The sequence below is a fragment of the Paroedura picta genome, chromosome 4, assembly GCF_049243985.1.
Source record: "Paroedura picta isolate Pp20150507F chromosome 4, Ppicta_v3.0, whole genome shotgun sequence".
In the NCBI taxonomy this organism is placed as follows: domain Eukaryota; kingdom Metazoa; phylum Chordata; class Lepidosauria; order Squamata; family Gekkonidae; genus Paroedura; species Paroedura picta.
The window spans coordinates 81,834,315-81,860,090 of record NC_135372.1 but is presented as its reverse complement, the minus strand read 5'-3'; the positions used below and the strand labels follow the sequence as shown (position 1 = coordinate 81,860,090).

The 25,776-nt window shown below is 41.5% G+C and overlaps 1 protein-coding gene across 3 annotated transcripts; it reads right to left on the bottom strand.

Annotated features, from left to right (window-relative positions):
• Positions 1 to 25,753, bottom strand: ORC1 (origin recognition complex subunit 1). 3 transcript variants are annotated; one of them, XM_077333739.1, is made up of 17 exons: positions 25,617 to 25,753; positions 25,252 to 25,346; positions 23,635 to 23,762; positions 22,183 to 22,349; positions 19,973 to 20,342; positions 17,699 to 17,996; positions 15,292 to 15,426; positions 12,160 to 12,346; positions 10,682 to 10,788; positions 10,287 to 10,388; positions 8,902 to 9,073; positions 6,317 to 6,424; positions 5,609 to 5,758; positions 4,414 to 4,533; positions 3,886 to 4,052; positions 675 to 762; positions 1 to 395 (listed from the first exon to the last, which is right to left on the bottom strand). In XM_077333739.1, exons 2-17 carry the CDS (start codon positions 25,338 to 25,340, stop codon positions 201 to 203), a joined length of 2,583 nt encoding a protein of 860 aa, XP_077189854.1. In that variant the 5' UTR covers positions 25,341 to 25,346; positions 25,617 to 25,753; the 3' UTR covers positions 1 to 200. The 3 variants fall into 3 exon arrangements, with proteins under 3 accessions (XP_077189854.1, XP_077189855.1, XP_077189856.1); XM_077333740.1 differs by lacking the exon at positions 25,617 to 25,753 and adding an exon at positions 25,430 to 25,559; XM_077333741.1 differs by lacking the exon at positions 675 to 762.
• Positions 25,754 to 25,776: the final 23 nt, after the last annotated feature.

The window sequence follows — 25,776 nt, the reverse complement described above, 5'->3', positions numbered from 1 at the left end:
TTGAACATTTTATGTAAAAGATTTTATAAAAGTGAAATCAAAACTAAATAAAAGCACTTTGAAAAATCATAATAAATTGGTATGAACTTGAAAATACAAACTGTAATTCATATTCAATCAGCACCATTATTTAAAATTACCTCTTTAAAATTTAAGATTAACCTTCCCACCCAATACATATGTTATCTATAAAATTGGCTTTAGCCTTCCTTGAGTGCATACATAACATCTTCTTGACTAATGTTAAGTCGAATTCGGCTGTGTAGATATTTATTATTAGATTCTGCCAACATGAGTCTACAGGCACTAAGCCGAGAGGAAATTGCCATTATTTCTGATACGGTAGGAGTTTTCAGGCCTTCAATCCTGCAAAGTGCAACATGCTGGTGATATATCTAAAGAAAAATAAAACACAGTGAAATTTTTCAACAACTCAATAGAAGAAAACAGATCTATCCACTTATATGGACAATCCTTAAACCAAGTATATTCTTTTCCAAACAATGCTGCTGTATATTCTAAACCACAGGGAACCTAAGAAGAAAATGATATAACTGGGATACAAGTAAAATTCTAGTTCATGCATGCTTGATATATATTTGGCAGTCCAGGGTCTATATCCTATCACTTTCAACAATGTTCAAAGCCTTCCTCCAGAATTCTGTAAAGAATACCTGCTGAACTGTAGCCTCTTCTAGTCCTGACCTGTGAAATTCTGCTATAGTTGCTTTCAGGAATATTTGCTCCTGCAAGGACACATTCCTGAAAGAGAACAAAAAAGTCCCAAAGGTGAAACAGTCAGGTCAAGGAGTTTGTGGTTTTGTTGACTGAACAAGTAGTGTCTAAGACTTTCGGTAAACTACTATGTGTTTTTCAAAACAGCCACCCCAGAAAGGTGAATTAACCATAACTTTGAATGAGTGTATTTTATCCATTTGTTAAATGCTGCAATTTCTGGAAATTGTGAAGTTATAAATGATATTACTCAAATCTTATTCTTATTTATTTTGTGGTATTGATTACTGAGCTGACTTGCTGGGAAGTCAGCACATAAATGAACAAACAAACAAATGGAAACGTGCCACGGAAACGGCAATTGAGGCAGGGGGACCTAAAATATCTGTAATTTTTCTATCAAATCTAATCTTATTTTTACAGCTTTAACAATGTTTTTATAGTATAACTAGGGGCAAAGCCCGTTGTATCCAAGAATACAACGGGCACTAGAGCTTGGCAGTGGGAAGAGGAAGGGGAGGAGTTGTCCAGTCTGTAAGGGCATGGGGTTGAATGTGTGTGTTGTGTGGGAGGTTGTAGTGGCGTAGTGGCAAATGAGGCCATGGGTGTGGAGATATGGGTGTCAAGAACCTGTGGTTTGGAAAGTTCGTTGAGTGTAGGAGAGGACTGACCTTTGGGAAATTGTGGCATAGTGGTTATAGATGAGCTTTCCAGAGCCATGTCTTCAGATATGTGAAGGGAAAATCAGACTGGAGATTCTTCTTAGGGGAAGATTACATGGCAACCAATTCCCCTCAGTTCTGCGTCATTTTCCTTCTTGTGGGAATTAGGCCACAGACACCGAAATGCCCCTATGCCCTAATACACATGGGCTAGTCACAGGTGTCCACCCTGATCCTTCTTCTCTATTTTTTTCACTGTTGATAAAATGTTATGTGCCCACATGCTTCTTTCATGGTTGCTCGTTAGAATGGATTTTTGTACCCTGTTGTTTACTACCCAAAGGAGTCTCAGTTTACAAACACCTTTTCCATTTGTCTCCCCCACAATCGTCAACCTGTGAGGTATGTGGGGCTGTGAGAGGTCTGAGAGAATTGGGAATGGGCCGCAGTGACCCAGCAGACCTAAGGTGTCTCAAACCATTTTCCAATCATCTTCCCTTCCTCTCCCTCTCACTATTTACAGTTTCAGGCTGTAAGTATTTATTTAGATCTTCCTGCACTTTCCAGACTCATAGGACTGATGCTGGTCTGCCTGTCTGTGCCCCAGAATACTAACAGTTGCTGGTAAGGGCTGGCCATAACCCATAGCCCAGGAGGGACACACCTGCACCACTCCCTACCAACTGCAGGCAAAAATGGCTCCTTTGAAAGCTGGACTCTGAGGCATTGTATGATTTTGAAGTCCCACCTCCAAACCTCCAGGAATATTTCCAACCCAGGGGTAGCTAACCTCCAGGTGGAGCCTGGAGAGCTCCTGGAATTACAGCTCACCTGCAGAGTATAAAGATCAGCTCCCCAGGCAGAAAGGGCTACTTTGGAGAGGGTTGTGGTAGAGAAGAAACATTTAAGGCCTCCTACACAGGTTGCTGTTGTTGAATTGAAAGACTTGAGGCCTACTGCACAGGGTTGTTGTGCAGATGAAACAGGAGACAAAAAACCCAGTTTCATCTGCCGAATAACGCTGCGCAGTGGCCTCAAATCTGCAGAGAGTTGCAAAGAAGAAAGACACATGGCTTGGCTGTGTCTAACCCCCACCCAGAGCAGTATTTTAAGTGAGAAGGAGCTTTTCTGTGGCCTCCCTGTCAGGCAACTGTTTGGCAGAAGGGGAACGTCCCCCCCCTCAAAAGGAAGGCCCCCAGACTGCCCTGCGTTGCTCTTGGAAAGGCCTCCTTCCCTCAGTCAGGGCCTGTCAGAGGCTCCTTCGCAGCAGGCCTGAAGGGGGGGAGGGGAGCACTCTGCAGCCTCCTGCCAGCTCTGTCAGGGTTCTGAGGCAATTTACAGTTGGACATGGCAGTTAGGACAGCCTTGGGGTGAAAAGGGCTGGCACAGCCTGTCCAAGCCTCTGTTCTCATCCCCCTTGGCAGCCCTGCTGACCTCCTCTCCCTCTGGTGGTCAGGAGCAGACTGGCAGCCATTTCTCCAGATTGCCCCTGGCTGGATGGAATTTTTGGTCTGTCCTGGTGAGGGGCCAATCAGAAGGTGCTTCATGCCTTCCGACTGGCCCCTCCGCTTGTCAGTCCGGGGCTAAGGGACCAATTGTTGCCCCTCCCCATCACGGACTGAGCATACCACAACACCCCTTACTGTTTTATTAAGAGGGAAAAGATGGCCTAGATCCCATTCAAAACATCTATGCAAGTAAGAGTTGCATGGGTGAATTTTACCCAGGTCTCTCTAGGGGCAGACCAACTGCCTCTCATGCATCTTCCACATGCAGCATTTCAGGGGGCATTTTGAGCTGCTACAGGAGGAAAGAGGCAGGGAAGTCAGGGATTTTATAGATAGAACTGTACTGTTTAGCATTTTAATGGAATTTAAGTTATAAATATGCCTTAGTTTTTTTACCAGTCAAACTGCATGTATGGAAGTAATAAAATCCATGGGTATCTTATTTCCCCCCTTGCAAGTAGGAAGATAGCATATTGCTCTCCAACCCACCCAGCATGGATTGCAAGGAAGAAATCAGCACCTTATCACCTCTGTTTCAAGTGGGGAAGGTGGGGGGGGGGAAGGGATTGTCTTATCTCTCTGCTTGCAAGGGTGAGATAAACTGAATATGACTTTTCTTCCCCTCTAAGCATGGGTGTGTATATATACGTGTACTATGGGGTAACAGAAGCAATCAGCTTGTTCTCGCCCCAAGCTGGCAGATCAGAAGCTGATTGGTTACACTCCCAACTAGAAGGCAGAACAGATGCAATTAGCTGCTGTTTTACCCATCCTAAGCATTTCCTGTGTTCCTGCAAGACAGAGAAGTTGGAGGGCGGGAAAACTGATAATCAAAGTGTCAGTTATCTTCTCCCCCAAGTGTCTGCCAGCTAGGGCAGATGAAGTCGCACATAGGGAGCTCATAGCATAGTAGTCATCAGAATTCATCACAATAGACTGAATTAAACTAAGAAAACTACAGGCCCAAATTCTGGTATTACCTAATTATATGTATATAGGGTGATGAGAACATTTCCTCCATGGCTTGCATGACATGTGTCATGGTGACCAGTCCAGAGCTACTCTTCTGACTAGAGAGTTCACAGATCTCAGTAGATCTTCTACAAATATCAAGGCAACGTCTTGCATCACCAGACAGAGCAGCCACCTAAAACAAAAATAATGAAAGAATAAGAGCCATTCTTGATAAAAACAAAATTACTTTAAAATATACCATTTGCTCTTTATAAAATCAAAAACTAAAACTGCTCTTTATAAAATCAAAAACTAAAACTGGTAACTTTGACATGCTTTAAAAATTCAAATCAAGTAAATTTAAGTGGGTTATATTAGAAAACCACACAAATTAGTTTTCCCTCAGATGCCAGCGGAGAAAATGAAATCAACAGTTATGGGATTAGTTGAATTAACATGGACTGCGGTAAGAGGTTATAAATATTATAGAAAGTCTCTCTTAATTCTTAGGACCAGTGCTTTCAAGCCTGACGTATCAGTGTAACTAAGTTTACCTTTCTAGAAACTAACTGAATAGCATCCTCTTCAAATGCTTTTACTTGGGCCATCCTGGAAGACACAATCTGCTGTAACTGACTGTGGTTATATGGCTGGAAGGACATTCTGGTAAGGCCCTAGAACAAAGAAAATGTTGGACTTTTAGTTGCCAGTATGTCTCAAGAATTGCTCAATACAGAGAAATATGCCACTTTTGTCCGCCTGAAACAACTTTTCTGGTTACTATTATTCCACAGCAGTCTTCCTTTAATTATATTCTTAGCCTATAGTTTACAAACTATATTGCAACCCACTTACTCAATGCATGCAAAGTGACCATCTAGGCATGAGGGAATTCGATGTTTATGAAAACAATTTCAGCTGACAGCAAGTTTTACAGTTTGCAGAAAACCCAGGCATCTACAGAAGACTGATGAACTATCAGGCTCCCTCAACACTGAATAATTTTATGACATATCTTATTCTCAGAGATAAGTAGTGTTGTACAAATACAGCTTTTCTATCGAGTTGTTTAGAAGAAAATTTCCCCTATATAGAAGGGACAGTTGCCTCAAGTCTAACATTTTGTAGTTACCCCCCCAAAAAAAAAAAAACACCACCAACAACACACTAGTTGTAAGCTAGATGCACTTTATTTGTAAGCTATTGAAATGGTAGCTTTTAGAATTAACTTTGCAATAATATTCTGTTTTAGGACTCTCTCGTATTTATGCTGCAAATGTGTGTTGATGGTAGAGGAATTCCTTTATTTGGGATCTACTTCCATCTGTTATCTTTCAGAGCACCTTAACACATCAGAAAAATAAAGTCAGTCAATTGCATAGCAGTATGATAAAGATGAGTGAGGAGCGTTTGTCTGTATACGATTTGCCATTAGATCATTTTCTGTAGTGACATGTACATCAAATTATCCAAGATGGTTGCCACAGTTACTTTTATCATACTGATAAGAACTGATAGCCTAAGCAATAGGTTTTTCATTCTTGATTGTCCAACAGATACGAGTTACAAACAACCTCAATAATAATAATAATAATAATAATAATAATAATAATAATAATAATAATAATAATAATAATAAACTGAAAGTTATAACACCACAATTAGTTTTGAATAAAGGTGACAAGTGAACAGACTCATGGAATATTCAGAATTGTTGATAGCCACAGCAATAAAGCCGCAAGGACATACCAATCTGCTAGCTACTCGGTTCATCATGATTCTCTCTGGCAAATCCATAGTGTTAGCAATGGCTAAAACAATCAACCTGGAACCCTTCTGGGTTGGCCAGTTAAAGAGATTGTACATCACATTTTGTTTTTGGGTCCACAGGAGATCAAGCTACATCAAGGAAACAAGACAAAAGATTACAAAACAGGAAAATGCTCTAGAAAGATTTGGATTGCAGTTCAATTGCAGTTATGTATACCGACACCTATAACCTTGTACAAGTAATTGCTCTCTTGATAGTAATCCAAACTAACACACAAGGATATATGGAGCTGTTACAGAAATCTCTACTGTGATACTTCCTCACAATATCCTTACCACTGGTTTAATAAAATAAAGCTTAATATTAAAAAATAAAACTACATTGCATCTACATGTGTATTAGAGGTTCTTTCCCATGCAGGTAAGTATACAAACTAGGTATTCTTCCTTCATACCTCAGTAAAATCCTTGCAAAACAGGCAACCTTTTAAGGAGCTGAATATCTTTAATTTTATTTAGTAATTTTATTTACAGTTAATACCTAAAATGCATCTGGATACTATAAAACTACATCTTGTCACTTCAATTTCTTATTTACATTTCTCATGGTTTAGCAAGTTTCAAAATATTTATACAAGGTACACCCATAATCACTTCCTTCTAACAATGTAAAAACTCCTACATTACCTCATCCACAACAAGTACTGTAGTTTTCCTTTTAGAACTAGGTTTGCAGAACATCTTCTCTAGCAGCTCTGCAGCATGCGTAGCAGTTGCCCTCTGATCTGTCAGTAACTGAATGGGATTAAAACAAGTCACAAATTAAGATCTGGAAAATAAAAAAACAGAATATTCTCTGCCAAGGTTACCTGTTTATTTTACAACAGACTTATAAACTGAATGCAAAGATTTTGAAAATACTATACACACAAACGCATATGTATATACACAGTTCCGATCCAGACAAGGCAAAATATGAGAGCTGCAAGCAAACTAAGTATTGAGTTGTCAGCTCTGAGTAGGGAGATACCTGGAGATTTTGTGCATGGAGCTTGGAAAAAAGGAAGACCTCAGCAGGGCATAATGCCAAAGAGTCAGTAAAAAGCAGCCTTTCTTTCCCAAGGGAACCCATCTCTCATCTGGAAATCAGTTGTAACAGCAAGAGAGCTCCAAACTGTGCCTAGAGACTGGCAATGCTTGTTAGGAGCCTTATCTCCCTTTTGCAGATACCACAGCCAGGCCAAGTATCTTGATATTCCCCATTAACAAACTCTTGCAATTAGAAAAAATTAGGTGTGCCTGCAAAAGGTTCCTCCACGGCTACAACATTATTCTTTGTTTATCCACTTAGAGGACTTCTAATTTGTTACCCTTTAACTTCACATAAGCTTATAGATGTAAATGGAGTATGGCTGGATATAAATTACCTATGTTAATATATGATAAAAAGAAAAGGCATTTTCTAAAGCTACTATTATTCCATGGAAAGGACATATGCACGTGATTATTTTGTCTCTCTTAGCACTCTTCTGGATAGCCATACATTTAATCTTCCTGCAAAGTATGACCTTTGAGACAAGGCCAAGCATGGACCTAGATTTGGTGACAACTCACCTTGGCCTAAATTTGAGTTACTGCTAGTCAACACTGTCTCCAAACAGACCAATGCTTCAACTAAAGCTATCTTGAGGATCGTTTTATTATCTTTAAACGTCCCGCGGCGCCGCGGGCACTGCGGACTAAATAAAAGAGTAAGAGGTGGTGGGGAGGAGTTAGGGCGGGACCGGTCTGGGATAAAAACTCGGAGGGCCAAGTGGCCAATTGGGAGGCGCGCATAGCGCTCCTCCCTATTGGCCACTTGGCCCGCCCTGGACTGGCCGCCCACATCCGCCATTTCCCCACTTGCCGCCGAGCTGGACACATCTCCAACAGGAGCAGTGCCTCCTCCTGTCGCCAGCAGGCCACCTACGGCCGCCAGCAGCCCGCCTTGCCGCCGTCCCAACCGGCTTCTTCTCACCCGCCGACACACTCGCCCGCCGCCCACCCGCCGCGCTTTCACCTGCCCTGCTGGCCCAGTGCCAGCCGCACCGCCGCCAGAGCCGCGAAGCGCCTTCCGACGCCTCAGCCCGCCGCACAAGCCGCCACCGCCGCCCGAACCCCGGGAGACGCCCGGCAGCCTCGCTCCCGTCGCCAGGGCGGGAATCGCGGCCAGAAGCCGCCGCCGCCACCGCCCAAGCCCCAGGAGCCGCCCAGCAGGCCTTGCTCCCTTCGACAGGCCAGGAATTGGCCCCAAAAGCCGCCGCCGCCGCCACCCGAGGCCCGGGAGACACCCGGCAGCCTCACTCCCTTCACTAGCCCGGGAATAGGCCCCAGAAGCCGTCGCAGCCGCCGGAGGCCCAGGAGCTGCCCGGCAGCTGCGGCCAAAACACCAACCAGCGCCATGCCCTGAAACGACTCATCACCGACCTGCAGCAGCCCCAGCTCGATGCCAGGCGCCCGGTGAGTGAGCTGGGGCCAGCAGCGCGGCTGCCAGGGCCTCCCTGCGGCGACAGGCTAGCACCCATTGTATTTAGACATACAATGGGCTTTTTTACTAGTCATTAATAATGTGGACCACTCTTCAGCTGTACCATGTGCCACATACAGCCACTTCAACTAATGCTGATCACTGTATCTGAAAAAGTGTGCCTGCACACAAAAGCTGACACCTTGAATAAAACTTTGTTGGCCCTAAAGGTGCAACTGGACTCAAACTTTGTACTACTGCTAATGATGTAACTGAATACATTTCAGACTGCGTATCATTCCAGTATTGCTTGAAAGAGTACACAAGAAACAATACAGCCCCTACAAGGACCCCTTGGAAGACATCCTCTAAGAATCATGAAGCAACTGTGAGCAGCACTCTCAAATATCCCATCATAGAATCATAGAATCATAGAGTTGGAAGGGGCCATACAGGCCATCTAGTCCAACCCCCTGCTCAACGCAGGATTAGCCCTAAGCATCCTAAGCATCCTAAATCAATTTTTCAGGGATGTTGTTACATCTATTAGTTAGATGTTTCCAGCAATACTGGCAGCTTATTAGCCTACCGAGCAATCAGTGTCCTAATTTGAGCAGGCACTTCATATTTAGTGAGCTGGAAATATTTCATTTCTAGATGGCAGATGACCCGTCTGTTAAAGCTATCTTAGGTAGTTATTAGTATAAAGCACCTCAAAGGTTTCTACCCAATGCTATATCAAGCACAAAATAAAACTGTCACTTACTTTTAGGATCTGCACATAGGCTTGTTGGGGCTCTGTCAGCTTCATGCCATTGATCTCTATGAACTGGAAAGATGGTATCTCATTATTTTCTGCTGCTTGTTGGAGACAATGAATGACCTCATGAACGGTGGCTGTTTTTCCTGTTCCAGGAACTCCAGAAATGTACATGCACCTTAAGTAGCAAAAAGACACTGATGTAAATATGCAGTACAAACAGGGGCCCCCTAAGGATTCTTAGGAATGGGAAATACCACCCTGACCACCTACTTTCTCCTCTTTCTCCATTTCAATAACCAGATTTTGTCCCTCTTCTTCTCCTGCCTGTTTGATCTTATTTCTCTCCCTTCCCCTGCCTGTTCTTTTCTTCCAGCCCCCTAAGTTTCCTTCTTTCTTTTCTTCCCTTGTTGTCACTTTCCTCCTCTTCTCGACTTAGTGATTTTGCAGCTTCAAATTTTGCTACCCAAAGTTCTTTTGCTGTTTTTTAAAAGTTTTTCTATTTTAGTAGAAATATGTTTTAGCCCTGGGTTGTCCTTCCCTTGCAGATTCTTCTGATCTGCCTGGCTGGGAGGGCAAACTTGCTTGATATATCTATGGTATTTAATTCATGCACAGGGTGAATTGCAAGCCTCTAAAGAGTTGTGCCTTCTTGAAAGGATCTGCTGACAATGTGTGTGTGAAAAGTGCAGGGTCACCACATCTCCTGCCTCACTGCATGTAAGCTGAAAAGAGTAGTAGGATTGCGATGTAACAGTGGAGAGGATTCCTTAATATTTCAAACCCTTTAGTTATTCCTCAGTATAGTAGATCTGCCGTAGCCTGGCTGCTTTGTGTTCCTGATGAGACTTGATCTGTCGATTAATGTTCTATCCTTAACACTGGTAAGATCCTAACTTGCCCTCCTGTCCTGCCATGTGACTATGATATCAAATGCTTGCAGCTTATTGGGGTCCTATGCTGTCAATAAGACGTTAAAGATGACTGTGATGCCAGATGGTGGAATTAAAGGCTTTTATGTGTTATTTGCGTTTTCAAAAACCTCCCAGTATTACCTGTTTTCTTATATGCAGTGCAGATCGCATGACTCACCAAGCAACTAAGAATTAGCTAATGCTGCTGAAGAACTACATTATGGTTCTGATATGGTAGGTTCTAAAAGCATTTTCACAAAGGCAAAATTATATGCCTCTGCTTGAATCTGTTGATAAGAAAACCACTTAATTGTGCTGTAAGAACAATGATCACTGGCAGTGAGTTTAGAATGACCTTATTACTGTTTAGTCAGATATATATGTACAGATTTCCTCACTTTCTTCCTCTTCAGTGAAATCTAGCATGTGCAAGCAATTTTTCACTGATTCCTAGAAAGTGGCTAAGAGCACACTCACCCTCCTGTCCCATCAATGAGTTTGCTTTCTATGAAGTTATAGACATCCTGGAATTCCTTTTCACGGCAAGGCAAGGACTCTGGGACAGCGGAGACATGCAGCCTTTGATTAAAACCAAAAAGGAAACATTATAAAAGGTAGTTATAAAAGATGCACGAGGTGCAGAGCAGATAGCAGAAGCTGTCCTCTGAAGAATTTGTTAGGGCTGCAAGAATGCAGTTGAAATGCTGACATTAAGCCTGATTTTTAAAGTGCTCTCAATGCAAAACCAAACCATAAGAAAATGTGATATACATGACTTTTTAAAGGCGCACTGAGCTTCACAGAACACAGGTCCAACAACTTTTATTTTGAAAATAAATTGTGCCTCTCACTTCAGGAGCCGGTCACTTTACCTTATCCTAGCCTCTTCTAGCATATTTGCTGGCTGTTGCATCATTTGATTTCGGCTGCGAATTTTGGGAGTAGCGTTACGTGGAGTCTTGGGGGTTCTTGGTTGAGACTGGAGAGAAAAATCAAACCCTCAAAACAAGCATTGCACTGAACCAAACTAACAGCACAACTAGCTTTAAAAAGCTTAGACATAAAGTCTTTAAAGATCCCAAGTTTTAACAGAAACAGTAAAAACCTGATTATTTGCTTCTTTCCTGAAGCTCGTGCAAGTTAAATAGGGGAAGCAAGATGGTACCATCCAGTAAATATTAGAAAATGTGGACCAAATCTTTTTAGAACACTAAACACAGGAGTTGTATGACCCTAGCATCTGGACATTCTTTATCTAGAGATCTAAAGCTTCAGCCTTATAAAGGCAAAGGGTATGATCTGCCATTAAGCCATAACTCCATTCTCAAGTAAATGATGCTCAGGGTACACATTATTTATTTGAAATGCGAAGTTTTTTCCCTAAGGTTTTTCTTAAAGCTATTCCTTAACCTATTTAAAAATTACATACTTCTTTAGTTTAAGATACATGTAAGTTATTATTGGTTTAAGTTTTGTTTTTGCCATCAAGTCACAGCTGACTTATAGTGACCCAATAGGGCTTTCAAAGTAAAAGACATTCACAGGTGGTTTACCTTTACTTGCCTCCACATCACAACCTTGTTATGACTTGGGGGACTCCCATTAGCCAAGGCCAATCCTTATTAGCTTCTGAGATTTGACGAGATTAAGCCAACGTGTGTTATCCAGTGCTGGGGCACCATGATTATATTTAAATGTTTATGAATTTTGAAGAATCCTAAAAGTAGCTCTCAAATGATATCATTATGCAAGTGTAAGAGTATCTCACAATTATCTACAATTTAGATTTTAGAAATGTACAAGTGGCAAAGAAAAGGGGGGTTTGTAGAGAAGCATTTGTAAATTAACCTAACCATTAGTGGCTCCTAATATTTCTAAAGAGCCACTATGGGCGGAGCACTGTCTGGGACATGTCCGGTGTCCAGCCTGTGCTTCCACCTGCACGTGCCAATCCGGGCATGGCACCAGGCCAGCCCTTGGAGCACCCACCTCCAGAAGCCGGCCATGAAGTGCTCACGCAGCCTCGCAGCCAAATGCTGAATAGCCTCTGCCTCAACCACTGATTGGCCCAGCTGCCTGCAGGGCCATTGTCCCGCCACACACCGGTACTGGCTGCTTGGCCACGGCACAGCATGGCAACTGGCTCCGGAGTCATTGGCCCCGCATCCAGCAGAAGCATCAGGTAAGGTGGCAGTGGCACCATCATGGGGGGGCTGCCGCTAGCGCCCGTTGCATTTGTGAATGCAATGGGCGTTCAGTCTAGTTCTGTTATAAGATTTTTTTTTTTGACATAACTTAAAAAATAATGATTCCAGTTTCCCAGGCCAACAGATGTAATAACAAAACATACTGGTTTTCTTGGGGTTTTGGCAGGAGTCCGAGAAGATTCTTTTTTTGTAATATTTCGAGTAGACCTCGTTTGCCTTTTGGGTGTTTTAAACACCTTTATGTCTTCATCAGCAGTGCTACTGGAATCAGAACCTTTCGCTAGAGGTAAGTATTCTTCTTCATCTTCCTCTACAGATGAACCTAAAATACTAACAGAAAAACAGATGTATTTTGTAATGCTTAATAGATGAATTGCAATATCAAGTACTACCATACAGGAGATCCACTGCTATATGGATGTTACCACTTCATCTTTAACCCGCTCCTAGCAGAGCGGATTAAATAATTCGGTAAGGGCCTCGAGGGAGGGCCCTGTCCGTGATGAGGAAGGGTGCCAATTGGCCCCTTCCCCTGGACTGACAATTGGAGGGCCTTCGCGCCTGCCGATTGGGCCCTCCGATTGTCAGTCCGGCGGCAAGGGACCAATTGCGCTCCACGCAAAGCACGTCACACAATTGGTCCCTTGCCACGGTGCTGCCTAATTGGGAGGCGCGAGCCTCACTCACATGGAGCCTGCGAGCATTAGGGCCTATGCCAGGCGCGAAACACCCGGCCCCTCGCCTGCGCCGTCGCCTCCTCCTCCACCACCACCAAGGTAGGACACGCCGCGGGATGGACTGCCACAGGACGAGCCGCCGCCCAGTCACATGCCGCTCCTCGCACACCCTTGCCTCCCGGACCTCTCACAGCATGACCCGACAGACTCCCTCGTCTCGCTAGCGCCCGCTGCATTCAGACTGCAGCGGACTTATTTACTAGTTTATTAATAAGCAAATAGAAACTTCATATAGTTTAAGACAGACACCAGTACCTAGAATAAATTTCAGTGATAATTTTGTTAAGTATTGGTATAAAGGTGAAGCCTTCAAATATTTGGTTCACTAGGCATACAATATTTGTCTTGATAGCTAAGCACCAAATCAGAACTTTCAAGCCATATGAAATGGGGCTTCTGTTTACACCAAGGGGAGCCAAACTGTGGCTCTTCAAATGATCAATTACCATGAGTCCCTACCATGCTAGGGTCCGTAGACCTCTGGAGAGCTAAAGTTTGGCCACCCCTAGTTTACACAGTCAGAATCAGACCTTTATTGGCATACCAAAAAAAGAAAAGAAAAAAAAAGAAAAAGAAAAAAATACATCATAAAACATTACTTTTACAGTCATTTGGAAGCACAAATCTAATCATTAAAAATACTACCATTGGAAAAATCATTTATTTATATATTTTTAATTTTGGGATTTATACTGTGTCCTTCCCTGGAGGCTCAGGGCAGCTAACAGAAAAGTTAAAGACACACAGTAAATTAAATATTAATTTAAGTTTTAAAATTCTAAAATTAAAAATGTCAAAACTAAATAATTAATCCAATTGATTCAAAACAGCTGGCTCCTCTTTATGATTAACTTTTAGATGGTAAATTACTGAAATGGGGGATCCATATAGAGTTCTTGGTCCCCAACCTTTTTATCACTGGGGACTGGTCAACGCTTGACAATTTTACTGAGGCTGGGGGGGGGGTGTAGTCTTTTGCCAAGGGACACTGCCGCCGCCTGAGCCCCTGCTCCGCTTGCTTTCCCGCCAGCGTCCCTAACTTCCTGCTGCTCACTGGGGGGCGCTGCCAGCAGCAGCTGTGCAGTGCCACGCCGAGCCAATGCCACGCCCCAGCCATGGTGGCCGCTGGAAAGCACCTAAGGTAAGCTGGTGGCAAAGTGGCAAGACAGCCCCTGAGGCAGCAGCTGGGGAAGAGGACAAGGAGGAGCCGCGGCCCGGTACCGACTGATCCATGGACCGGTACCAGTCCCCGGACTGAGGGTTGAGGAGGGTGGACTTTCAAGCAGGGAGACCAGCATATTCTTGGTGTTATTTCAAGGCCTCAGCTCCGTCTTACTGGCCCTGCAGCACAGGTTGTCTTACAGGGTCCTAATCTCATTGGCTGGTTGTTAGTATATTGTCAGGAATATGGCCAGCAATGCAAGGGAACAGTTGCTGGATTTGACCAGAAAATTCATGGAAGATATTTCTGAGGACCAGAAAAAGATGACCTAGTCTCTCAGCTAAGCTTGCCCAATAGGGAGTCTAGAGACCTAGAATAGAATAACCATGAAGAAAAAGAAACAAAGAAGTAACACAATAACAGGAATGCAAGCTGCCTGTGAATGTAGCCTGTGTGTTCCCAAAGTTTATCAGTGGAAAAACTAGTATGGTGGTAGGTATGTTTGACCTCATGCTACATATATCCCTGAATTAATCATCTCAGTCCCATTTTTACTGTATTTTGTTTTATCTATAGTGCCCTGAGGTGACAGGTTCAAGAGGGGTGGTCTATCAATATAAATAATAAATATGTTGAGATGTTAAGTGAGTTCAACATTTGGAGTTAGGAGCAGATGTTCTCTCAACAGTGCCCTAGACTGTAAGAACCAAGCCATTTCTTATCATATTTACATTATATCCTGCCTTTCTTCCATCATGGGATTTAGTATTTCTCATACAACTTCCAACTATACTAGACTAACCTCACAGACCCACCTCTTTATCCACATTGCCCTACATTGGTCTGATAACTACAACTGGCTTTTATATATACAATTGGATTGGATATTAGGCAGCACCAGCATAACTTTCTGGTAGAAGCTGGTTTTTCTTGCATTCCTCATTCCCAAATAGACCATTCTGAGCACAAAAGATACTGTGTTGGAAGGCTGGTGACTGATGTGGACAAACCACCAGCAAGATAAGCAGTTGCACTATGGAGGAAGAAGAAGTGGGCATAATCATCCCTTGCCATCCTATACCAGCGATAGATGCCTCCCATGTAATGCACAAAGCGTTCCTAAGATAGCATTAATTTACACACAGAGAGATGTGATTATACACTTCTAATTCTACCATGCTCCTCACCTCAAGAAATAAAGCACACACAAACTTCTGGCTTTAATTTGCTAAGATAGGAAAACAATTTTAAACTCCCTGAAGCTATTAGTATTAACCATTACTCAATGCAAAAATATAAAAACATTCCTTACCAGCATTTCTGCATAATCTGAAAAATGAATGGACAGCAGTAGATACAATGCTATAATCACTCACTTGAGATGATTTGCAATGCGAACAGCAGTCCTCTGTGAACATTTCCTTTGAGAAAGAAGAGACTTTTGTGTACAGTTCCTCTGGGAAGAATTCATCACTTTACTCCTGGCATCTGATTCTTGCTCTTCATCCACACTGTAATTAAAGAATGACACAGGTTTTTCTAACTTCCTTAAATGATACTATGACTAATACTGTGAATATTCCACAAAAGATGCTCATGGTTGCATATCGTCCTCACTCTCAACCCCCAGCAGTTACTTTCAACCTGGGGAAAGTTTTCCTAGGGTTTCCAGACTCAAATGGATCAACAGTCATCTGGGCTGGTGGGCTCCAGAGAGAAGCAGTTATCACTCTCCTTGCTTATTCTTTCAGTGGAGATTGTTCTTGTAGTGCAGGAAGCAATCTCACCCCTTTCTTCTTCCTCAGTGCTGCCTATTTTGATGGAACCCAAATGAGTTCCATAAGGGTCCTGCCAGCCCAGAAATCAGATTTCCTGTCATTAGAAATGGCTGCTGGATGGAGAAGGGAAGACCCACAGTTGTCCTGCAACTCCCTTAAATATATTGGCCTTGTAATTTCCTAGAAACTTTGTACTTACTATGAGGGTTTCTTCTCATCAGTGGATTGGAAGGCATCCTTGTCTAAGTTGTGCCTTCTTCTTGCTCCATAGGCAGGGCACATGAAACATTTTTGCAAAAGCTTCCCTTATCTTGAGATGGTGCTAAGTGCCCCCCCTCCACCAGTTCATGTTTGGTTTTTGAGGAAGACAAATCTACCTCTAACACAGAATTTACAGATTAAAAACAACTCCTCCCTGAAGATCTGCAACTGGAAATACTCAGTCTCTGTGTTAACCTAGGAAGTTCCTCTTCAGTTCATCCTCTGCCAACTAGGGAAGAGAAGGATATCTTCCAATCCACTGATGAAGAGAAGACCTCATTGTAACTTCAATGTTTGGTTCACCATCAGTGGAGAAAAAACAGAGAGGAATTATTCAGGAACTACCCTTTGGAGGACTCTCTTCTGGAGGACTCTTCTGCCAAGCACTGCTTTGGCTGAGACAAACATGTCTGTTCTGATGCCCAAGTATCTGTCCTACGGATTTTGAGGGGCCTAAAGAGCGATTTGTCTTGCAAACCTTAATCCTGATGTACTCTTTGCCAGAAGGCATGGAAAATCCTCCTGTTGGAACAGCGTGATGGAAGCTTGTCCAGAAAAGATTGTTTTTCTCTAACCACTCCCTCTCATCTTTGTCTAAAGCCATGGAATCTGAAGCCAAATTAGAGTGCAGTGACTATGAGAGGTCAGAGTGTGGAGTTGGGTGCTGGCCTCGTGTACTGTTGGACTTAGAAGAAGGGCTGCAATGGCTGACCTTAATGGAAATTCTGAGATCTGGGGAATAACAGCTAAGTTCCTCCTAAGAGCGGTTTTGGGATCTCCTAGATCCTTTTTTGTCTCTTCCTGGCAGAGGAGGAGGAGGAAGAGTCAAGACAGGAGAAATCCTTGTCTCTCTATGACAGGCTTTCTCAACAGGGGTTTCATGAAAACCTGGGGTTTCTCAACAACCCCAAAAGAGATCCTCTGATTGGGTGGAAATATTTCTTTATTAAAATGTATTGGATGATATGACCATATATGGTCCAAAAATGGCCAATATAAGCCTGGAGGGGGTGGAAAGGGGATGAGTCCTGGTCATAACAATCCTTGCTGTCTGAATGTTGCATGTGGTAGCGACTGGAATCCAGAGTGGTAAGTAACTTAACTAACTTAACTGTACTGGGAGGTGGGTGGCAGGGGGTGATGGAGCAGCGGACGCCTGCCCCAGCCCTGTTCCTGGCATTGGGGGCCGGCAGTGATGGAACATGTCACACCTGATGGGAGTCTCTGGATGATGTCACTTCTGGGGTCATGTGACTTCCAGGGACAAGGCAGGAAGGTGTAGCCTGCTGACATCATTTTTGAGGTTAACATACTACAACTTAAGTTTTACACCAGGCATGTAACATAACCTCGTAAAACTACATTTGCTCACTGTAACTTAAGAGTTTATCAGTACAGAATTTACAAACACAGTTCAGTTACCTCTAAGGATAACTGACACTTGCTGGTTAGGATTGCTCTTGAGTGTTGCAGCTTGTTTCACTGAGTTTTTTGATGTCCTGCAAATTTTATCTTTGTCATCTGTACCCCTTGAATTAATAGGGGGGGGGAGAGATAGAATAAAAAGAAGTGTGGTCATAAAATGGCTTTTTTTTCACTATCTGGATGTTTTATTGGGGTGTTGATTTTAGGGGAGGGGGTTTTATGTTGGGGTAACCGACCTTGAGCTTCAGAATAAGGTGGGCTATAAATCGAATAATAAAGATAAATTCATACGCAATATTTATATTAGACTATCACTCACTCTCTGGCACTGTTCTTCACAGCAAAACTCCTGGTTTTCCAAGTGGTATCTTGGTTCCTCTTGGAAGAAGATAACTTAAATGCATTAGATCCCTCTGATGTGTCTCCTAGTAGCTCAATGTCCTGAAACTGATCATCTTCATCAGTAGGACAAGATATTTTGGGAGGCGAGCCTTTAATGCCAGTGAATATGACTTTGTGTTTAAGTGGTGAATGATGCAGAGGCTCAATGAAGCTGGAGTCTAGAAGCTCAATAACATCTTGTTGGTTGAACATACTTCTTGGAATTTTGGTAGGACCTAAAAGCCAAAAACATCAAAAGCTTTTTAGTAAGGTTCATTTGGTAAGAATCAGTTTTGAATACATGCACGGAGGGTGCTAAATCTAATCCGAGACAGATTCTGAGACAATGCATTTAGATATATTGACAGTTTTATTAATAAACGCAACACAACTGGAACTTTAAACAAAGAGAACACCACTATTCTTTACCCCACCATATTAAAATAGTTATGTATATTACTCTTACAAAAAAGGATTTAGGAATGAATTATTTCCCTCCAACAATGGTAAATTTATAATGGTAAAAAGAGGTCAAAATTTAGCAGCTAAGCGACATGCTAGATTTGAAACCAGGAGCCCTCCCTCATGCTTATTCTTTTACATCTTAATAACTGAGTCATCCCAGGATTGAATTTAGGTAGTATACTCTGAAAGTAGTAATACTCATGCTCAGGATCACAGTAGATGAATGACATGAAGATACAAATGGATGATCTCACCACTGTTCAAGGAATTCAAGTATCCCGATTCGCAATAATTCTTTATTCACAGAACCATGTTCATGTTTATTCCACGCAGCCAGCCAAAAAAAAATTCCTACTGTATCTATCCCCAAAGAGTTAGGATGGCACCTAATCTAGTAGTATAGCATTTTAAAACATGCATTCCTCCATGAGAATTATTCCAAGGTACTTAGCTGAGGGATTGTAGAAACATGCTCTCAATTACAAATTTGCGCTCTGAAGTGCAAAACACAACCTTGTTTTGAAATTACAGCATCCATTACCTGCAGAATATCCCTATAACAAGGTTCACAGAACAACATCATAAAATTCTGAATCAGAAATATCTGATGCAATGGCAGTGATGAAATTTGGCAAAGCACCGGGTCCAGGTGAATTATCAGCTGAATATTATAAGGCAATGACTCATGTAATAACACCTGTTTCTCCGATTTATTGATAGAATAACAAATAACTATGATATGGGGATTCCAGAGTCTTGGGAGCAAGCATCTATAAATCTTTTACAAAAAGAAGCAATGGATCCTGGCCTTCCACAATCATACAGATCCATCTCCTTGTTAAATGTGGATTATAAAATATTCGTCAGAATCTTGGCAGAGCGACTGAAAAAATGTATTGGAGATGTGGTGCATGAAGACCAAACAAGTTTTATGCCAAAGAGACAAATGAAAAATAATATTCATTTGGTGCTTAATGTGATGGACTATGTTCAGAAGAAACAACAGCATTCTGCTTTTCTTCTTCTAGATGTTTTATAGATGGTATACGTGACTCCTAAGCTGTTAGGTAAAATTTCTGGAAACTCCGATATAAAATGTTGGAAATGTAGGGAAAAGGTTGGTTCCTTTTACTATATGCAGTGGAGATGTTAAAAAAATGCAAACATTCAGGAAAATAATTCATGATATTTTAGAAGGAATGTTGAAAGTTAAGATTTCCATTTTGTTCCGAATTTATGTTACTGAGTGTGTTACTGGTTAGTGTTCCTCAAAAAGCTGGTGATTTCTTATTTCATGCAACAACAGCAACATGACTGGTAGTGGCTAAGATGTAGAAGCATCAGGACACACCCAAAGTTGCAGATTGGCTTGAGAAACTGGGAGAGTTGGCCAGAATGGCAAAGCTTACAAGCCTAATGAACCACCACTCTGCAGATGAATTCCAGGAACTCTGGAGCTATTATATCAACTATCTAGGTAGTTAGTTAAGGAATAGATTAGAAGATGGCATGGCATAATGGATTGTAATCTATATTTTATGTATCTTTTCTTATTTTCTCTTTTTTCTGCTCTATGCAAACTTCAATAAAAGCTGGTTTACCAGCACCTTAAAAAAAAATTAGGGCATCCAAGAAAGTCCTGCAAGAGTTATTCATAAAGTACCCTTTTCAGATAACCCATTTCCAGCTTCTGATGTCATAAGACCCCCCTATCAGACAAGACCTGTACAATTCATGGCATACATACTGTTTAGCTGTAATTTTTTCTTTGCTGATGGGGTATGAGTTTGATTGGCCACTCTTTGGGAACATCTTTCCTTAGACAGGGATGACTTAGCATTTGAATGTTTTGATTCTGCTTCCATCTCATTCTTGCTACTTCGAGTCACTCTCCTGATTTCTGCTTCTACAGAGCAAGCAGTCCGTGAGGGGGTCACTTGGTCTTCAGTTGTAAAGTTCGTGGCATTATTCTTCAATTTCACAGAGTCTTTCAGCTCTGTCAACAACTCAGGCAACAAAGGTTTAAACTTTTTGCCATTCCAAGATGCCCTCACAAAGAGCATCTCTTCATCTTGTAGCACAATGGGAAGCACTTCATTAGGGGACAGTGGGATAACCTGAAAAGAAAGCAAGACACCAGATGACTGTACTTTATATTAGAATGTGCTATTTATATAGTCCTCCAGCGTTCTTATCAAATATCAGGCTTCAGGCTAGCCTTCAATATTATGTTGAACCTGTGTAGTTTTAGTTTCTCAGGCATCACCAAGGCAAGAACTCTCTTAAAACATAATTCAAACTGTTAATCCTCTAAATGTTCAACAAAACAACTGAAAACTGAAACTCAATGTTTTAAATTTTTTAATTTAACTTTAAATTTAACAAATTTAAACTTTTTAAATTTGATACCAGCTGTCCACAGTTCTCATACTGTATATCTAAGAGTAATACTCAAATGCATAAACCTTAATTAGGTCTGCATACATTTTCATACAAATGGAGAAAAACATAATTGCAACAGGCCACATACTAGAAGAGATATCCATGGCTATGTAAAAGAGGAATATTTCCTCTGGTCTAGATAGTGTCTGCAATCTGCAGTTTCCGTAATGATTACAAATAACTAAATCAAGATATTTTAAATAAAAAATTGCTACTGAAAAAAATGGAAATGTCTGATTGAACATTCTTCATATGTCAGCTATTGTTCAGCAAGTAAGTACTGAATGAACTTATTTATACAGCTCAGAAGGCATTCCAGTAGGGTGGTTTTATGCAGTTAATCCAGTCCCTAACTGTAAGCCCAGCACATAAGACTAATATCCTTAGAACAGAAAAGTGTCTAACTCACAGTTGCACTGTTTTAGCTCAAGTACAAATCTATTTATACGTTCACAGACCAGAATACAGATAAAACTTAAAATACTTTTAGGCAACATAAAAATTAAAAAAATTCAATTAAATTAACTAGAAGGACATGATAGTGGTTGCATTTTATGCTTTTCTGGCAGGCTTGAATCATGCGAGTGCTGAATTTCGCTATCTGGGATGAATGTGGCTCTGAGTTCTGCAGGTGAGAATCTACTGGTTGTTCCCTGCCGTAGGGGAGCACGCCTAGCCTCAACCAGAGCCAGGGCCTTTTCGGTCCTGGCCCCTACCTGGTGGAATGAGCTCCTGGGTGAGCTGCAGGCCCTGCGGAATCTTTCAGCGTTCCGCAGGGCCTGCAAAATGGAGCTCTTCCACCAGGCCCATGGTTGAGGCTGGGGTCTGTGAGGTACATCTACTGCTCCCACTGGGCTTTTGAACATTATTGACCTCCTCCTTCTCCGCCCCCCCTAGTAATGGGGGTAGGATGGGGATTTTCTGTTTTCGCCATGTTGTGATGGATTTTAAGTCTTTTAATAGGAGTTTTAATGGGGTTTTAAGACATCGTGACCCGCCACGTGCTGCTTAGGAAGTGGTGGGAAATAAATTGAAAAATAAATAAATCAATAAATAAACTTGAGGCTATAGCTCTTGAATTTCCCAAAGAACACTGAATCAACACTGCCTATGTTATTCAAGCACCCCATACACTGCTACGGTGCCACAACAGAGAACTGGTATTTCCTGCAGTGAAGTCAAATGTTTGATTGCCGTGGATACTAATTATAGGGATATTTAAATCTATTTCTGTAAGTGTCCATGTATGCAACAAGTTCATAGTTTTCATTCTTCAAATAAGTTGAATATCTAGTGTGGTGCTGCATACAGAGACTCAAGTCAGTCTTTCAAAAGACAGTTTAAGATCTTTCTTAAGACCATTGAAGGATCACAAGCATCCTTATAATCTTTCAAAAGTCAGTATAAGGATCACAATTATCCAGCATCACCATAGATATGCATTAAGCAACTTCAGAAAAAAGAAACTCTCTTCTGTTCTCTCATTCTGTTCTTCTGCAAATGTAAAATACACACCGTAACGTTACTAATGATGGATGTAATGAGTATGTCAGTATCCCACTCAGCATTTTCAACTAGAAATATCTCCTGAGAATTCTCCTCTTCTAAAGTTAAGCGTTGATTGAGAGGTATTTCTACAATACGAGAAAACCACTGAACAACTGCATGTTTTTCCTTGTAACCTGAAGCAGACCAAAAAACACACACAAAATTAAATTCTGCATAGGAGTAAAAACACTAAAAGCATATTAGCTTTGCAACGATTTCTTCATTTCACAAAATCTGGATTGTCAATAGCAGCATTTTATATTTTTCATTTTCAGGGAACTTTTCCCACATCTACTCATCTGCTAAGGAACCACTATGCATTTGGCACAGCACTCCTGTGGGTGCAGAGAATTATGAGATGTTTTCTTAGGATACACAGTCTTCTCAAAGTGAAGGGCTAGCCAGATCTTTTGAAATTAACCACTACCCTGTGTGGCCCAGGACTGCATGACAGGACACTCTATAGATTTGTATTTGATGGGATAATTAGTTATGGTGGACATGCTATCTTCCCACCATTACCAGGCATCAACACCCTCCAAGTAAGCTTATCTAAAATGGCCTTGAAACTACAGCAGGCAAAAAAATGTGGTCAGACTGTTAAGAAGCACCAACTTAAATAAACAAAGCCAATCCAACTGCTGTTTTGGGGTTGGAAACCACACATTTTGAAAACCACTGGGCTATGAACCAGACTAAACCATGCTTCATTCAAACCCCACCTGTCACTGAACACTCAGAGGGCTGACTGATTACATGAGTTTGTCTTCTGCAAAAGCAAGCTTAAGTAAACAGCACAAGAATCTTGTGGTGCCCTAGAGACAAAGGTCCAGTGATAGACTACAACTGCACCAACGCATTGAAAAATGGCATCATCTACGACAGCCAAATTAGCAGTTGAAAGCAACCCCTTAAAAAGCCATACCCATAAGACACAGAAACAAGCTTATGTCACCCAGAACATGACTTACATATCATATAATAAATATGCATTACCAGTAAAATAAAACAATAATTTAAGCTCCTTGTTAATGCTCTTCATTCTACCTGAAAGACTTCTACATTACAAAAAAGGAATAAGAATATCTACTGACCATTTTAGGAGAGGTAGAAAACACAGATTGTATTGGTTTTGTAAGGAAAAAACACACTGAAAATGTTTTTAAGCATAAATCTATAATTATACTGTACAGAGTTTTCCTGTAATTATTATTTTGCTTGGGGTCCTACAGCCTTGTGACATTTGTTCAGAACTATAGCCTCAATAAGTATCGAAAATGCATAGTCCAGAAGTATTGCATGGTTTGGCTATGTCTCAGATCTCTTTTTAGAACAGCTAATAAAGAGTGTTCTTGATCAGAATGGGACAAATTAACAGGCAACACACAGCACAGCAATTGAAAGGGTCAGAAAACTTACCATCTTCATATAACTTTAGGAGTCTTGCCACGAGATTCTGATCTGTATTCTCATCTTCTATTAAAATAAACTCTCCAGGGAAAATGTATGTTTCACTTTTATTTTTTCCTGATTTAACAGACAATCCCCTAGAAAGGGATGATTAGAAATTTCTTGCAATTAAGGTACATTGATAATGTTGTATAATCTTGGCTTCAGTTCCTTTCCTTGTTTCTTTGTCTTTCATTGTGAAATCTGGACATACACAAACACTCCCGAGGCCAATCATAGCCCCACCCCCTGGTTTACATCTATTTAGATACACAACTGGGAATAGATGAGCTGAGGAGTAAGTGTCTATAAAGGTGGTTACTGTCACCATCTATGCTAATTTTTATCCTTCCTTTTCTTTATTTTGTCGGCAAGCTGGTATTGCTTGCCGTCTTACAGGGTTTCAGTGTTTTATTATTATGCTTGTAAATCGCCATGAGCCAGCTGGTCCGGGAGTGGCAGCATAGAAATTCAATGAATGAACGAATTAATCCACATCCTTCTTTAAAATTAACCCATTAACATGAATCAGATTACTGGTCCATCAAGGTCAGTACTGTCTACTCAGACAGGCAGCTCTTCAGAGTCTCAAGCAAAGGTGTTTCATATTAACTATCTGATTCTTCTAACTGGAGATGCCAAGAATTGCACCTGGGACCATCTGCATGCCAACAGATGATCCTACCACAAAGCCACAGCCTCTCCCTAGGTGATCCAGTTTGCTTCCCACAGCAATTAACTATGAGTAGGTCAAGTAGCTAATTCTATTTGAGTTATAAGCACAGACAATAACTAATACACTTGTAATTTTTAGAACTTTGGTGAACTCATTATCTATGCAATGATAATTTTAGAGGCTGTTGAATAAGAATCTGTACAACTCTATTTAACAAAACAAGTCAATACTAGTGAACAGTTTAAGGTAAAAAACAAACACCAAAATATAACACTGAGGTATTAATGTTTCATCCTTTCCCCCATCTCGGCTATGACTATGACTCCTCCACACTTGAAACTCAAAATTCATCAGAGTCACTTAAATTACTACATCACCTCTTACTCCTGGAACTCTCTTGAAGAACGGCTACATGATGCTACTACTCTCTTTAAAACCCTTCTCAAAAGTCATCTTTGCTATAAAGCCTTTGGCTTAATCCTAGGCCTGATTCTCCACTGAAACTATGGCTCAGTTCATGCAAACCAGGAGGGCAGAAAAGCCACATTTTAGAATGCTCTCTTAAGTTACACCCTCCCAGCAAATAGAAAAGCAGTACATCAAGTAAAGAAAGGGAATAATTCTTTTATCCTTCCTGTGCCAGTTTTCAGCCTATGTAGTTTTTCATCAGCATAAATAATAATTCAAATTGAGAATCCATGTGCAATCCAAAGAAATGCAGTCCATTCTACCACCTCATTTTATACATAAAACCTGAGATTCTTATTATCTTCATCTCACCTGCCTCCTCTGTACCATATTATACAGATCTTTTTCATTTATTGTGTGATAATTAGCTCTATTAATATATCACCTATATAAAAACGAGATTTCCTTCATTATTCATGTATCTGTGCTATTTAGATACAAACCTATAATATGAGATCTGTAGCTGTTTATCAAAACTGATGGCTTTTTCAAACCAAGAATAAATACGTTTACTCGAATCCCTTGTGTTCATGTTTTCCTGTGAAGAAATACAAACAATTTTTTTTTGCTATGCAGATATACAAACTGTTGAAAAAAAAAACCACACACACACACACACACAATGCGAAAGTAGCCCCTTTCGTGAATGCTCCGTCCATCTATCGCCCACTGGTGAACCAGGGAAAGCGCAGAGGAGCGGGGAACGCTCCAAAGTCCCACTTGCAGAATCCTGGGGAAAGTTCGCCCTCCCCTTTTTCTGTGTGTTTCCTGATCGCAAACACAACTTCGGCCGCTGCACACCACCCACCAGCAACAACAATCCGCTCCCCAGTCTGAAGACTCCTGACAAGGAACAGGAAGCTCCTCCCGCAGGATGAAATTTCGCGCCGAACTGAACTCGCCCCACCCCGGAACTAAAAGGGGAAGCATAGCCGGGGGAAATCACTTCCGGTCTCTTTGAAGCCTGA